Source organism: Podarcis raffonei, chromosome Z (assembly GCF_027172205.1).
Source record: "Podarcis raffonei isolate rPodRaf1 chromosome Z, rPodRaf1.pri, whole genome shotgun sequence".
NCBI classification, from domain to species: Eukaryota; Metazoa; Chordata; class Lepidosauria; order Squamata; family Lacertidae; genus Podarcis; species Podarcis raffonei.
In genome coordinates, this window is record NC_070621.1 from 8,074,481 (window position 1) to 8,090,458 (window position 15,978).

The window sequence follows — 15,978 nt, forward strand, 5'->3', positions numbered from 1 at the left end:
AACCTTCATTATCCACAAAGGAATATGTTTGAGATAAGGATAAATGGCCATAAATCAGCAGCAGAGAGGAAAAAAGTCTACCAGTTGTGAGAATAGCAGTTTTTGGATTAACTATCTGCAGTCCAGATTCAGACCGGTCTTCCTAGGCTGGAAAAATGGCAAAGACAGCTTCCTTACTGGAAGCCGAATCAATGGACGAAGTGATGCAATGACTTTTGGAAACTGTGAGATAACAGCTTCTCCTGAGACATGATGGAAACCATCAACAATTGCAGGAATAAAGGATACAACACCATATATGGATGGGAATCATCATGGAAAAAATTGTCACATGCAGGAAAGAATAAGGATTACAGCTAAAGTTCCTCACTTGAAACTTTATAAATTACCTATTATAACAACACAAATTGAAATCACAAAAATCTGGAATGGAATGAAAATTATTAAAATTTTGGAACACAGAAAAAATATAGAAGAATGAACTCATCAACTATAGCATGTGAGGGGGGCAGTTTAATTAAATTTTATAGTTTGACATTTGAATAATTGCCATTAATAATTGTATTAATTGGATAAAATTGATAATGTTATAATGAGGCTGTTAATTGGAACGATTTTGAACAATCAATAATTTTTTCTTAAAAAAAGAAATCCATTACAACAAGATAGGGAGGGGGGCAATTTTGATTCTGTTTGCATTTTTTTTTTAAAAAACCCTACTAATTCATCCTTTCCAAAACCATACATGAACTGAAAAGCAGGTAGTCTTCATAACTCCCTGAATTATGTGATGTGGTTCCCAGACAAAGTAATAGGCATAAAAACAAGTACATAAAGGGAAATTGTACCTAAAACTGCATAAAATAACATAAAATAATATAGTTGGTTTTATGTTATTTTCTTTTTAAATTTATTTATTATTTATGCATTTTTCCAGTTGTCATGTTTACACATCATATTTCACCATCCAACATAATTTCTATACTGACTTCCCAACCTTACCTTCCATGGCGTTCTTGGTATTCCTAGCTAAGCTGCATATCAGTTTTTTATTCCACCCTCCTGTTCCCCTTGTTGCCTCTCCTTGTTTTTAGCAGTTCTTCATAAGATCACCCCTACTTTCAGATTGATTTCAGTATTTAAGTATTCCCCAAAAGAGTCCCATTTGCCCTTCGTCTTTTTTTCATCTTGATCTTTTATTTGGGCTGTTAAGTTGGAAAGTTCAGCAAATTCTAACAATTTATACAGCCATTGGTCTTTCAATGGAATTGGGTTTTCTCCATCCAACTTCTAGCATAAACTACTCTGGCCGCCACTGTTGCATAGAGAAAGATGTTGTGTGCCTTTGCTTTTGCTCTCATTGCTAATGATTGCTAGTAAGAGGGCTTCGGGGGGTTTTGAAAATGTAATTTTAAGGATTTTTTTGAGTTAATTGTAGACCATCTCCCAGTACTCTTGGGCGTACTTACAGTGCCACCACATATGAATGAAGGATTCCTCAGCCTCTGCACATTTCAGACAGAGTTTAGAGCTTCTTTCATACATTTAAACCAATTTGGAGGGTGTCATGTACCACCTTTAGGCCATTTTTTACTATATTTTCTTTTATCAAGTTGCAAGCTGAAAAGTTCATTGTTTTATCCTAGAATTTTTCCCAGGCTGAGATTTTGATATTGTGGTCCATATCTATGGCCCAATGCATCATTGCAGCCTTAACCATTTTGGCTTTTGTTCCCTACTCCAGAAAGATTTAATAGAGTTTAGATATTAATTTTGGATTGCTTTCCAATATTCCTTTCTTAAATTCTGAACTCCCATCTAGAAAGCCATTTTCTTTGCCCTTCCTAAAGACCTCATTTAGTTGAAAGTATTGGAACCAGTCTGAGACCCAGTTTTGTACCTCTTTTCTTCTCTTTAATCCTAAACTGCCCTCCCTCTGCTCAAGGAGGTCCTTATATGTGCCCCAGATCTTGTTCGTGTTTGGTTTTTTATTGCCACTGCTCGATGGGAGATATCCACCAATGTGCTCTTTGTCCCGTCCCCCCCCAGACACTGTAGAAGCTCTTTCTGATCACATGATTGTGAAATCCCTTGTGGGCCTTGGCTTTGTCGTAATATTCGTAGGCGTGCCATCCGTACATCAGATCAAATCCTTCTAGATCCAGGATGCTTATGTTTTTCAGCTCCACCCAATCTTTCATTCAACAAAGACAGGGTACATTTTCAGGTTTGGGAGCCCAAATCCCCCCTGTTCTTTGCATCAATTATTATTTTATATTTAATCCTGTCATCCCGTTCTCTCTCTCTGCCCCCCCCCCCGCCATATGAAATTAGTAATGTAATTCTCCCATTGTTTAAAATAGCTGGTGTCTTTAATCACTGGTAGAGCTTGGAACGAAAAAATCATTTTGGGTAAGATATTAATTTTGACCGCTGATATTCTTCCAAGAAGCAAAAGCTTCATTTGGTTCACTGGTTAACTCCAAGCTTAGACCATGTGTTTTAAGCAAGCCATCTTGGTGTTTCTATACAAATAATTTATAAACTACTATCCTTATACTTAAGGTATATTACCTGTCTTTTCTTGCTGCCATATGGAAAAGTACATGAACCTGACCTTTGAAGAGTTTGTAAACCTTTTTAACTTACCAAACATGTGGATATTTTAAAGGTCTTATAGCCTATAATCCCATGTTTTACTTTGCTGCATATTTTGTTATTTTACATCTCTACTGGGGCTCTCTCACCAAAGAAAACTTGCTCCAAACCTGTATCTAGACATACAGAGAACTATTTTATTTTACCATATCTAGTATTTCCCCCCCTTCTAAACCAAATCTAACCAATAATTCCTGCACTGCAGGGGTTTGGACTAAATTACCTTTGATGTCCTTTCCAACTCTACAATAGAGAGTACTACTAGGCTGGGAGGTATTGGAGAAACTTGCTATATATGTGCGTGAAGCTTAAAAAACCCCAGTTAAAAGCAGGGGAACCTTCAACTATCTCCTACACTTTAGTAAAGTAAGCAACAAGTAGTAAACCTCTAACATACAGCAGTCACAAAACTTTCCTGACTTCCTGAAAGCAGCAAGTGTTCAAATAAAACAATGGTGGGGGTGCTAATTATATTACAGATGGGCCAAAATCCTCTCCCCATACACGTTAATAGGGGACATAAAGGTAATGGTAAAGGGACCCCTGACAATTAAGTCCAGTTGCGAACGACTCTGGGGCTGCAGCGCTCATCTCGCTTTATAGGTCGAGGGAGCCGGCGTTTGTCCACAGACAGTTTTTTCTGGGTCATGTGGCCAGCATGACAAAGCCACTTCTGGCAAAATCAGAGCAGCGCACGAAAACACCGTTTACCTTCCCGCCAGAGTGGTACCTATTTATCTACTTGAACTTCGACCTGCTTTTGAACTGCTAGGTTGGCAGGAGCTGGGACCGAGCAACTGGACCTCACCCCATCGCGGGGATTCGAACCACCGACCGGTAAAAGTGTGAGATGAAACTTTGACATACCTTGAATATTATTTAGCAATGGGCAATACACACACACAACCCTGTACTTCAGTTTGGACATAGAAATGACTTGTCAGTTATGCTTATTTACATCTGTGCATGTGTGTGTGTGGGGGGGGGTAACCTTCCTTCCCTGACAACTTTACATTCATAATGTGGGTTGCACTATATTAAATTGATTTAAGAATCTCGCTGAGAGTCCTGGACACTAATCTTGGCTCAAATAAAACAAAGTAAACATCACCATCGCTTCGTGTCTGGGCAGCAATGGTCCTTGTCTCACGAGACAGTCAAGCACCACTGCATAAGCAAGACAAATTTGTGCCTCAAACCTGCTAATTATGAACTTCTCTGCTATCATTCGAACTATATTATTTTTTCATTTTTCTTGTTCTCTTGCTTGGTCTTCTCTTCCTTCCTCCTTCACTGTTGTCACAACCACCCTCCACTTTGCTTCTTGTCCATTTCCCTTCCCCCAGAGTGAGGTCACCTTCTGCTTCACGGGGACTCCAGTGTCCGGATGGGTCACATGGCATCGGTGATGAGGCTCTGAATGCATACTGCACAAGGGTCCTGCCTTCCACGCAGAGATCACAGGCTGATCCCACTTCTCTAGGAGGCCAGGAAATAAGAAAAAGAAAGAAAACGCACCAACTTAGTAACAGTTGAATTCAATGGAATAAAATGGGACAAGATAACAAGTTGAAGATCACTTAACCCTCCCACCTCGCCTCTTGATATGGCACACCAGAGAAAGAGGCAGAAAAGATGCAATTTGCCCTTCCATATAAATTTATCTGTGCTTGGAATCCAACTTCCCCCAACGCACCCAGTGCTGAGAGATGATGGGAGCTGTAGTCCAGCAACAACTAGAGAGCTTCTAGTTATACACCCCTAGTATTATGGTCATGTGTACCTTGGGGTGGGCCCTAACCAGGACTGCCCTGTGAACCAAGGTTTGCAAGCTTCTTTTAACCCTATGCCTGCACCTTTGGTGCTCGTTAACTTTATAAAAAAATATTACTAAATTGGGGCCTATCTGATACCAATCCCAGGTAAGTTAGGTTCCCTCCTTTAGAAAGCATCAGTCATACCTTTCTGGACATGCTCTTAAAGAACAGCAAAACAAGTTTTGGTTTCATCAAGCAATTTGCCTCCAAACACACATTTGGAAAGGACACCTCATGCTCATTAAAGGAATTGCCTTTCCATTCAAAGCATGGAGACTTGAAGTGCAACTTCGAAAATGAGAGGAATGGGGTATATTTCACTACTTTGGAAGCTCTGGGTCCCTTCCTTATGCGCTAGAGACGCAGGCATTTGCAAGGGAAATTAAAAGCCAGCAAGCCAGTCACATGAACGTCCAAGAGGGCTTCCCAATCGCCTCCTTAGATCAAGAAGTTTGTACCGCACAAATCACTGCCATTGTGGAAGAATTAAAGAGATAGCGATCGCTGGAACTGCGGAAATGACAGCCACCTGGGTGATGGAGAGCGTCTCTCTTGCCCGAATGGGACTCCGCAGTCACGCCCGTCAAAAATATCTGCCTGCGTCAGTCCGGTGCATATTGAGTAATTGCAATGGCTGGGGATAACGAGATTAAAAACTGCTTTGATGCAGTCAGGAAACGAATGGGTTGGGGGGGGAGTCTTCTGTTTCTGCTCCTTTTTCATATTTATTTGAATCCAAGAAAATGCTTCATTATGACAAGTGGTGTGTGTGATGTGGACAGCAGCACCATCAGGTCATTTTTGATTCTGTACTTAATGGACCTAAACTCCCAACCCCCCACTTCCACCCCATTTACATGGCAACATCTGTGACTCCACATCAATTTTTTGTAAGCTCATCTGGCTGTGCTGAGGACCCTCCTGTTCATTCTGGAGAATGGGGCCCTGGGCACCTGCCCCAAACGGCTGCCCGTGCAGCATGTGGGGAAATGCATAAACTTCAAGGCCTCCATGGGTGTCTCTGCATGCTCAACTTGATAATCTATTACATATAGCAATTATCAAGTCTGCTCCAGTATTTACTTGTGCTTACTTGGCAGTCCACGTTCACATTCATTTTAAGACTCTAGCATACAACACCTGCTTTCTGAGAGCATCTGTGCAGTGCCTCACCCCCTGCTACCAGCTCAGTTCAATATAATAGTAGAACTGTAGAGTTAGAAGAGACCCTGGGGATCAGCTAGTCCAACCCCCTGCGATGCAGGAATCCTGCCCACAGCTGTCCGTGAGTGGGCTCAAAATACCAACTTTCCGGCTAACAGCCAGATGCACTGACCCATTGCACCACAGAGATTCAGGGCTTTAGAGCAGAGGTCATCAAACTAAGGCCTGCGAGCCAGATACAGCTCACTAGGCTTGTTAATCCGGCCCGCAAACCTTGCGGACCCTGCCACCCGCTCAGTCAGTCCCTGAGCTATACAGGCGTGGTGCAGAGACCTCGCCATGCAGAGACTGACCTCCGTGATGTGGCACGGCTTCTGATTGGCTGCAGGAAGCTCCTGCAGCCAATCAAAAGCCACAGATGCCTCTGGGTACCACCCCTTCCTTCCTGCTAAGGTGGCCAAGTGGGAGGAAGCGGCTGAGCAGGAAGGAAGCAGAAGCGGTGCAGAGGCTGCCTCTGCTGCCCAGGCCAGTAGCATGGGCTCTGTGCCCTGCCAAGACAGAGGACACCAATGCGGCCGAAGATGAGGCAGTGTTGGTGGCTGTGGCATGAGTGGCATAGGTGGGGGGGCCTTTCGGGTGGTGGGGTGCTTTCGGGAGGCGTTGGGTCCAGCCCCCCAGAAGGTCTGAGGGACAGTGGACCGGCCCCCTCCTGAAAAAGTTTGCTGACCCCTGCTTTAGAGCATCAGACATGGGGGGACAAATGTGGCCCTCCAGGCCTCTATATCTAGACCTCAGAACTCTCTCCAGCTAACACATCTTGCTGGTCCTGCTTTGCACCCCAAGTAGTCTTGCCTGGCTGGAATGTGTCCCTGAATTCTGAGAATTCCCTTCTGGGCAACTTTCCAAGGACCACACGCCAGTGGTAGATGGGGCCAGATGAAAGCAGGTGCAACAATGAATGTAATTCTACCTCTGTACAGCAGACTACTTTGTTCACACACTTACACGTACTTTTCTGAGCAGCATCATGTGAGGGAGGTTCCCTGCTACACCACTCCCTGACTTTGGAAACCTTGCAAGTTACTGGAGGAGCGGAACTGTGAGCAACATCATGTTTCTAGGCCCAGTGTGTCCCTCGTTATTTCTGCTCTCGCAAAGAGGTGTAATGTCGTCAATGCAATCTTCTTATATTTCTAGTACAGAAATGTTGGTTTTACTGTTATATCGTTATTTATTGTTATTAATGTTGTTACATTTCCTCCTTTTTAATTGTGTTAAACCATTTACTTGTTATTAAATTGTTATTGCAATGGTGTTAGCGTTGTCATCTATTCTGGCATTCTTTGCCATGGCTGCTTTGAACATGATTCTTTTTGTGGAAAGCCAGCATGCAAATAAAAAGATTGCAATGGCATGTCCCCCATCAGGGCAAGCAAGAGGCATGACTGGAGTTCTGAGCTGAGCAAAAGAACACCCAAGGAGGGAATGAAGTAGGGCTGGTGTGAGGCAGGGCCTGAGGAGAGTTTGGAGGGCTACATAGAGAGACCATTCCACTGTCTTAGATCAGCGATAAAGCGACAGGAACTGACCAAGGCATCAATTATTAATTCAGAACAAGAGTCTGAGGAATTTCCCTGTTCTGCCTTTAAAATAAAATTAAAAAAATCTCGGTAAGATTTATTTATCCTAGGCTTGAGAAACTGAGAAAATGATGACATAACTACTGGACAATGTCTTCTTAGATATCCACAAGTTATGCCAATTCCATACTACTGAAACCCCAATGGAAGGGTTTGTCAAAGAAATCTAGTGTTGACTTAGGGTATGATCACTGTGTTATGAAATCCTAGATCGAACAGGCCAGCCATTGTGTGTTACTTAAGTACGAACTAGCCAGGGGTTATTAAAAACATACTGATTGAGGTTGAAGACGTATGTCAGAGAGACGTATTTTGTTACATAACAATTAACCTTGTATCAGTATGTTTTTAATAGGCAGATGGAATTTATTTAACATACAATAACTGCTTTATGAAATATAAATTAAATACATATTGCAAGAACTTAATTTACCCTTTTAGAAAGAGAGAGAAAAGATGGTGGTGGTGGGGAGTAGTGGTGAAGGCAGGGAAAACCAAAGGCCACTTCAGACATAAAGGATTGCATTAAGCTAAGATCCACTCAGAGGAAACCAACTGAAATTAATGTGCCAAGCTTAGTCATATAAATCAATTTCAATGAATCTACTCTAGCACTGGGCACAACCCAAGGTCTTTTTCTCATATGAATGATTCGAAGCATTTCCTTGGGACTATGCAGTTCAATCATGAATACTACATAGACCATATAGGAGGGGTTACCAATGCCATCTAGGGGTGCTAGTGTGTGTGCCCCAGTACTGTCTATGCCTCCCACAAAAGGTCTCCAAAAAGGTCACTTAAGAATCCATATCAGCTTCTCCTGCATCAAATCCCGTCACCACCACTTAGAGATGTCCACATTTTATTGGATGCCAGGACTGGACACCTCTAACCGAAGGGTGATAGTGACTGACACAAATGTGTCTTAGCCCATTGATGGGATAGCTGATTGGGGAGCGGCATGCCCTTACCATTCTGATCCTCTTTGTCTGCTCTTTTTCTTTTTACACTTTCTCAAAATTCCAAATGTGTCCACTGACACCTTCTTCCCCCCTGCAACAAAAGTTGGTAATCCCTGTGATAGCATGGTAGGGATAGAGAAGCATCCTGAAGGTTGACTGAAATAGGATTGTGCTTATCTGAGTGCCCACCTTAAGCACTCACCAAAGGACCAAGAGCCTATCCCTATGGCTTCCCTCCATGACCCCTGCTGGCAGGGCCACCATCCCAGCAGAAATAGACACAAATAGAATCACATCCCTGCTGGGAATCTGGAAGCGTGTGCCGTCACCTCTGTTTCCTTCCCTGCTGCCACAAGGCAGGGGATCAAGTGAAGGAAGCAGAGTAATTAAAACAAGCCTGATGGCTTAAGGCCAATGGTCCATCTAGTCCAGCATTTGTTCTCGCAGTGGCCGACCAGATGCCTGTGGGAAACCCACAAGCAGGATTCAAGCACAAGAGCCTTCTCTCTTCCTGCTGTTTCCAGCAACTGATATTCAGTCATGATGCCTCTGTCAGAGGAGGTAGAACATAGCCATTGTGGCTAGTAGCCATTGATAGCCTTGTCCTCCATGAATTTGTGTAATTCTCTTTTAAAGCCATCAAAGTTGGTGGCAATCAATGCCTCTTATAAGGGAGAAAGAAAAAAGTGAACTGTCAGAGGCAGCAGCTTGAAGCTGGGGCCAAACAGGCTCCCCCCACAGCTAAGTTGCAGTAGGTTCTGAGGAAGGCCTTGCTAGTCTAGAAGCTATTTTATTTTATTTATTTATTTTATTATTTCATTTCATTTCATTATTTATTTATTTTATGGTCCACCTTTTTTCTCTAAGGAAACCAAAGTGGCACACATAGTTCTTCCCTTCCTCATTTTAATCCCACAACAGCTCTACCACAACAGGTAGATTAGGCAGAGAGGCACTGAGTAGCCCAAGGTTACCCAGTGAGCCTCATGGCCAAGTGAGGATCTGAACCCTGGTCTCCCATGTCCTAACTGCTACACCATGTGAGGTAATCATATAGGCACCTGCAGACTTTGCATTTGGAATGGAATTATGTCTTTACTTGCCCCACTCCTGATATCATATATATTGTCAAGCAAAGGGCAGGAGGGCATGGCTTGCAGGGAAGAAACAGCCAAATTAAGACGCTTCCTAGACCTACTTAGACCAGTGGGCCAGATAAACCTCTCCCCACCCGCTATCCCATAAACTAGCAAAAAAGACAGTGAGAAAAGAAAGAGAGCAGGGGATTTTAACCCAGTTATATGAGCCCCCCAACTATAACCTTAATCTGAACAACTAATTGCTTCTCCACTGCCATTTACCATCCCCATCTTTCAAAGTCAGACAAACAGGTGTGCATTGTCCCCACCAATTCACCTTTCAAAGAAGTGCCTGTCTATGGGTGGAAACCACTCCAGGGTGATGAAGGTCCCCATTCGGTCCACGATCTGTGGTGTGATAGCGATGGGGGCAGGCTTCTTGACAGGTTGCCAGCTCTGATACACAAGGTCCAGGTAGCAGTGCATCCTTGCCACCTGGTTGGGTGTGAAGGAGTTGGTGCAGTCATCGTCTGAGGGGATAAGGCAGGGTGGAAACAAGTCACACAATGTTGCACATGTGAAAGAGAGGAGAGAGGGGATGGGAGGGGGAAAGAGTTAAATAAAAAAGAGTTAAACTGTGAACATGGCTGCTCTATAAGCTCTCCTGGGTAACACTGCAAGCTTCCATGGCATTCCAGGAGAAAGAGCTGACCAGTAGCAGCCTCAACTGAAGAAAGGAAAAATGAGAGAAAGAAAAACTAAATACTGGATCACAAGACTTGTTTATCCTTTCTCTTTACCACCTAGTGATCTGGAAGGGAAATTTCAGAGCAAATTAGAGGCACTGCTCACAAAGCCCTTCATTTAAATGCAGGATAGACAATCTGTGGTCCTCCAGATGTTGTACAACACCAACTCCCATCAGCACCAAGCTAGTATAGCCAATGGTCAGGGATGCCAGGAGGTTGTAGTCCAGCAACATCTTGAAGGCAATGAGAGCCCTAACCCTAATTTAAAAACATCTGCTGCCAATCACACAATATGAGATGGGAGGGTCCAATCAAAAGTATTGGGATGATGGGAGGAAAGCCCTCCTTGTAAGTGCCACATGACTTCTTGTAGCCTTGCCCACTTCATGCATTTCTCTCAGCTAAGTTTACCTAAAGGAATGCAGTTTGGATGGGTAGAAAAGTGGGGCGAGGGAAGTGGACAAGCTTCTGGATGAAGAAGGGACTTATGATCATTCATCCACACTTCCCTTTGCTCGGCGAATTAAAAAGCCCTTGCTTTATTCATTCTTTTGTTCTAAAAGGTGCTGAATTCAGATGGGCAGGCATAAACCAGAACATGTAGTCATCAGTGCTACTGCTGCAAAGTCAGAAACCTGGGCAAGAGAGGTTGGCATGACCCTATACTTGGTGGGGAATGGCAAATTTTAATTTCCTTCAGATTCTCACTTTTCCAATCTTAAATTCAGTTCTCATTGTTAATCATATTAGTGTCCTGATTTTTAAAAAATTAAATAACCCTAATGAAAATGCATCAGCACCTTAGTCTACATTTCTCCTAATATACACATTCTATATGCCATTTCCCCCAGTTTAATGCATATGTGTATGTTATTATCACCAATATATGTGCTTTTAAACACACTTTACTCTAGTACAAGCATTTTGACTTGGCTGTAGAACTGCATTGCAAAATGAGAAGGGTAAATTTTGAAGGAAGGCTGCTTTTCGGTTTGTGCATTTATTATTTATTTTATTTTATTTTTTGCTGTCCTTCACCACAAGATTTCAAGCAGTTCACAAGATAAAAATGTAAGACAAAAGCACAGATAAGTAGCTAAAACAGAAACAACAGAATAATAACCTCTCGTAAACACGTTAATTTTTTTTTTTAAAAAAACTGCTCTTACCCATTTTCTTTGAGTCAAACTTTTTGGCCCTGAAAATTCAGCTCATGAACAGTTTTTGATGGATACAGCTTTTATTCCCCTTAAAATTGGCTTGGACCAATGATTAAATACACTGTGAGTATTCAATATAATCTTTCCAAACAGATAGTAGCCTGTGTGGTCCTGTTTGGTCATCACTGTCTTGGCCACTGGGACTTGCATCTTGTTCTGTTCTGACTTTGCTTAGAGAACATTTTCTTATAGCTGCCCCAAGTAAAAGTGGCAAGGATCAAAAGGAGCAGGACAGGCCTCATCCCAGGTCCGTCCCCCCACATGCTTCTGCTCCATAGTATCTCTGGAGGCCTTCCTCTCCAGTTAATCTATTCTCCATTCTGCAGCAAACATGTGCTCCCCAGCAGCCTCCTTCCTCTCTTCCATCCCCACAGTCCAAGGCCAAGGCCCACTGCTGCAGTTGCAGGATTGAAACCTCTGACCACCCCCACATACTGCATTGTTTTGGAAAGTGTGAATTAGTTAGGTTCACCTCTAAATGCAAACTTTTTCAAGTTTCTCCTCATCTCTATCCTATACTTGTCTAAGTCAGAATTAAGTCTCAAGGTTTTCACTGGAGATTATTTCCTAGTAAGTACGTTTATAACACATGTGCTATCGACATTTTTGAAGCCCAGCTGATCAAATGAAACATAATTGCACTGGTTCTCTGTCTCACATGTTCTAGAAAGTGCTTAACTGACTGGCATCAACCTGAACACGTAAGTTTCACCTTTGCTGCAAAAAACTGAAGCCTGAATAAGAAACTCTAAAGATTGCTTTATTTTGCATTTTGAAAAAGGCCAACTCTAGTAGAAAGCTAGGAAGGGAGGGCAGAGTACCTGTGTAGCTCATAAAATTGTTAAATGGAGTGTCCTGGAAGCTACGGAAACCACACATGTCATTCCCAGGGGCTGGATCACCACAGGTCTTGTGTTTTGGAGCTGGATTTGTGTCATGGCAGAGGTCACCAGTCTCAAAGGAAGGTTCTGTTTCCATGCATGGATCATTGCAGGAGAGGATCTCGGAGATTCCTCGGAAGACGTGGTAGAGCCCCAGACTATGCCCTATTTCATGGATCATTGTATGGGTGTGTCCCGCTATGCCATAGAAGGAAGGATTCAGCACAATTCCCCCTGTAAATAAAGAGAGATAGTTGTTTTTATACTCATATATCCAGAAACATCATGCAATGGCTGTTTCCCATTGGGGCTGGTAGAGTGGAAGGTGGGGAAGCCAATGGGAGGTGGAGCCACAGCCGATGACAGACAGAGCCAGCCCCTGAATGGCTGTATGCAAGAAGGCAGGCAGCTGGGGCCTTACTGGGGTTGGTGAGGCAGTGCTACTTTTGCCCTCATGGCCCAGAACACCAATGAGGAAAGGTTTATGGAGTTGGGTATGTTTAGCCTGGAGGTGATTAAGATGTGGCTATGATAATCATGCTCAAATATTTGAAGGGCTGTCAGAATAATAGTGGAGCAAATTTCATTTCTGTTGTGCAAGAGACCAGGAACTGAAATAATGGACCCACAAATTATAAAAAGCGGGATTATGACTAAGCATTAGGAAGAACTTCTTGATGGTACAAGCTGTTCAACAGTAGGGCAGACGGACTTGAAAGGTGACGCAATCTCCTACATGGAAGGTTTATAAGCAGAGGTTGCATGGCCAACTATGGCCTTTAAAGTCCCTTCCACCCCTATGATTCCCTGTGATGGAATCATTCAAGCGCTATGATTCATATGCTATGATTCATTATTTACGCACTATGATTCATACACTATGATTCCAGCTCTATAATTCTGTGATAGCAGGAGAGTAGGAGCAGAACTCAGTGAAGGACCACCAATAAATGGCTTTCAAAGGGGGTTGGGCAAATTCATGGAGAAGATAAGTCTCTCAAAGGTTATTAGTCAATATGATTATACAGTGGTACCTCGGGTAACAGACACTTCAGGTTACAGACGCTTCAGGTTACAGACTCTGCTAACCCAGAAATAGTACCTCGGGTTAAGAACTTTGCTTCAGGATGAGAACAGAAATCGTGCGGTGGTAGCACAGCAGCAGCGGGAGGCTCCATTAGCTAAAGTGGTACCTCAGGTTAAGAACAGTTTCAGGTTAAGAACGGACCTCCAGAACGAATCAAATTCTTAACCTAAGGTACCACCGTATAAACATAAGAAGAGCCTGGCTGGATCAGAACAAAGGTCCATCTAATCCAGCATCTTGTTCTCACAGTGGTCACACAGATGCCTCAGTGAAAAGCCCACAAACAGGACTTGAATGAAACAGTCTCTCCCCATTTGTGATTACCATCAACTGGTATGCAGAGCATACCGCTTCCATCAGTGGAGAGAGAACATAGGCATGGTGTTCAGAGAAAGTATATTTTCACTGAATGCTAGTTGCTGGGGCATAAACAACAGGGGAGGGCTATGAGCTTCACACTCTCCCTGTGGACTTCCCAGATGCATCTGGTTGGTCACTGTTGGGAGAAAAAATTCTAGACTACATTGACATTTGGTGTGATCTAACAGGGCTCTTATTATGTTCTTCTGTGGGCAAGCAAAACAAGGCAGATTTATCTTAGGATAAGTCATCCCCAGTGCTATGTTTCTAGAAAAAGAGGTGCTGGAACTCACTATGAATGCCTGCTTTATTCTCTTAAATGGCAATGGCACCCACCTGAAAGATACCGGAACTGAGTTCTGGTGAGTTCCAGCTGGGGGAAAAAGCCCTAGCATGCCCATTAATTTTAGTGTTACAACTGTGCTAGATGAGACGCAGAAGAGCCATGATTACTCCTTTATTTTGTTTCTAAAAATTATAATGGCAACAGCTGCAAGAGAATTCAATTCAAGAAAAGGTGGTCATTGGGGTGGGCCTTTTTAAACCCTATCTCCAGCACCATTTTCTCAGTCCACTTTACTGCCCCACCCTCCCAAAGCTGCTATTAGGAAAAACCCTGCAGGCGTCATATGAGCAACCTGTAAATGTCCCTGCATGGGGCAAATAGGGACTTTGTGGGAGGTTTACCATTGGAAAAATTGCATAAGCCATTAGGTGAAAAGCTGGGCTGGGGGGGGGGGAGGAATGCTTTAATCAATAATAAGTTAGCAACCAGCAGGAGTCAAACTTAGCTCATTGCAGCTTCTCATTGCAGAAGCGCCGAATCACAACCCGTGTGTGTGCAGACGCGGGTTGCGAACGCTGCAGGTTGCGAACGCACATCCCGCATGGATGACGTTCGCAACCCGAGTGTCCACTGTATAGGGTCCAGATCAAGGGAAGTAATAGTACCACTCTATTCTGCCTTGGTCAGACTACACCTGGAATACTGTGTCCAGCTCCAGACACCACAATTTAAGAAGGATGTTGACAAGCTGGAATGTGTGCAGAGGAGGGCAACCAAGATGATCATGGGACTGGAAACAAGCCTAATGAGAAACTGTTAAAGGAGCTGGGTATGTTTAGCCTGGAAAAGAGGAGACTGAGAGGAGAGATGGTAGCCATCTCAAGGGCCGTCCCATGGAAGATGGAGCAAGCTTGGCTTTTTTCCTGCTCTGGAGGGTAGGATTCAAACCAATGGCTTCAAGTTACAAGAAAGCAGATTCCGACTAAACATTAGGAAGAAATTTCTGACAGTAAGAGCTCTTCAAAAGTGAAACAGTCTCCCTTGGGAGGTGTGGACTCTCCTCTCTCTGAGGTTTTTAAGAAGAGATTGGATGGTCATCTGTCATGGATGGTTTAGTTGATATTCCTGCATTGCACAGGGTGGGACTAGATGACCCTTGGGGTCCCTTCCAACTCCACAATTCTATGATTCTATTATAAGTATACATTAAAACAACAGAGACAGTGTTTTGCCAGGTACTAGAAAATACAGACTTCTCAGATAAAGGATTGGTGGATCTGTCAATATAAGCTTCTCATTTTTCCAGCCGTAAGAATATCAGACTGTAAGAGGAGCCAGCTCAGTCTGTCCAATAGCTCATCTAGTCCAGAATGCTATGATTCCATTACACCTTTGGATAGGGAAAGTGAACAGTTGACAACTGCGAGGAGGAGTAGGACAGTCAAGGGACTCTAGTGGTCAACTGTGAGGTCCTTGCTGAGGTGTGAGCCTTGGCAGGTGCCCAATGTGCTGCTCCTTTGGTGCTGCCACTAGACAGTGTGTGTGAATGAATAGCAGCAAGAGAGAATCCATGTTGATTATTTTGCTGCAAACCCATCTCAAAGCTTATCTCCCTACCATTCCTCCCCACCCCATCACTAGATATATTGGAAAAACACTCCCTAAGTCAGGAGATAAAAATCACAATACAGGCTGGCTCAATTTCATCAGGGCTTAAGGCAACTGTGCAGGTTGCTTGATTTTCTTATTTATTCCCTTTTTAGACTCCCCTTCTTTTGGTGGAGGTTATGTATATTTTTCACAGCTGTCAAGAGTCTAAATCAATTGCAATCTCCCCACCAAAAAGATAGTTTCCCTCGACCAGATGATCTATATTCCAAAGCTAAGATCCGGACAGTGGTGCATATTTCATCTTATTTTTTCTTATTAAATACATATTGGATTTATAGAAAGAAAAAGAGTATAGAAAGATTAAGCAGCAAAGTTCTTGCTGAAGGAGAAAAGGTGGGCAGTGAGGGCTTTTAAAACAGGAAATTAATTTTTTCTCCTTTTGCCTTATTTTTTTGGGGGGATGA

The 15,978-nt window shown here is 43.2% G+C and overlaps 1 protein-coding gene across 1 annotated transcript in view; it reads right to left on the reverse strand.

Moving 5' to 3' along the window:
* PAPPA (pappalysin 1) overlaps positions 1 to 15,978 on the reverse strand; it is a 243,424-nt gene that overhangs the window by 161,994 nt on the left and 65,452 nt on the right. The window contains exons 4-6 of the mRNA XM_053373806.1: positions 12,111 to 12,404; positions 9,658 to 9,850; positions 4,016 to 4,137 (exon numbers count right to left, since the gene is read on the reverse strand). Coding sequence (XP_053229781.1) covers positions 4,016 to 4,137; positions 9,658 to 9,850; positions 12,111 to 12,404 — 609 coding nt within the window. The remainder of the gene's footprint in view (positions 1 to 4,015; positions 4,138 to 9,657; positions 9,851 to 12,110; positions 12,405 to 15,978) is intronic.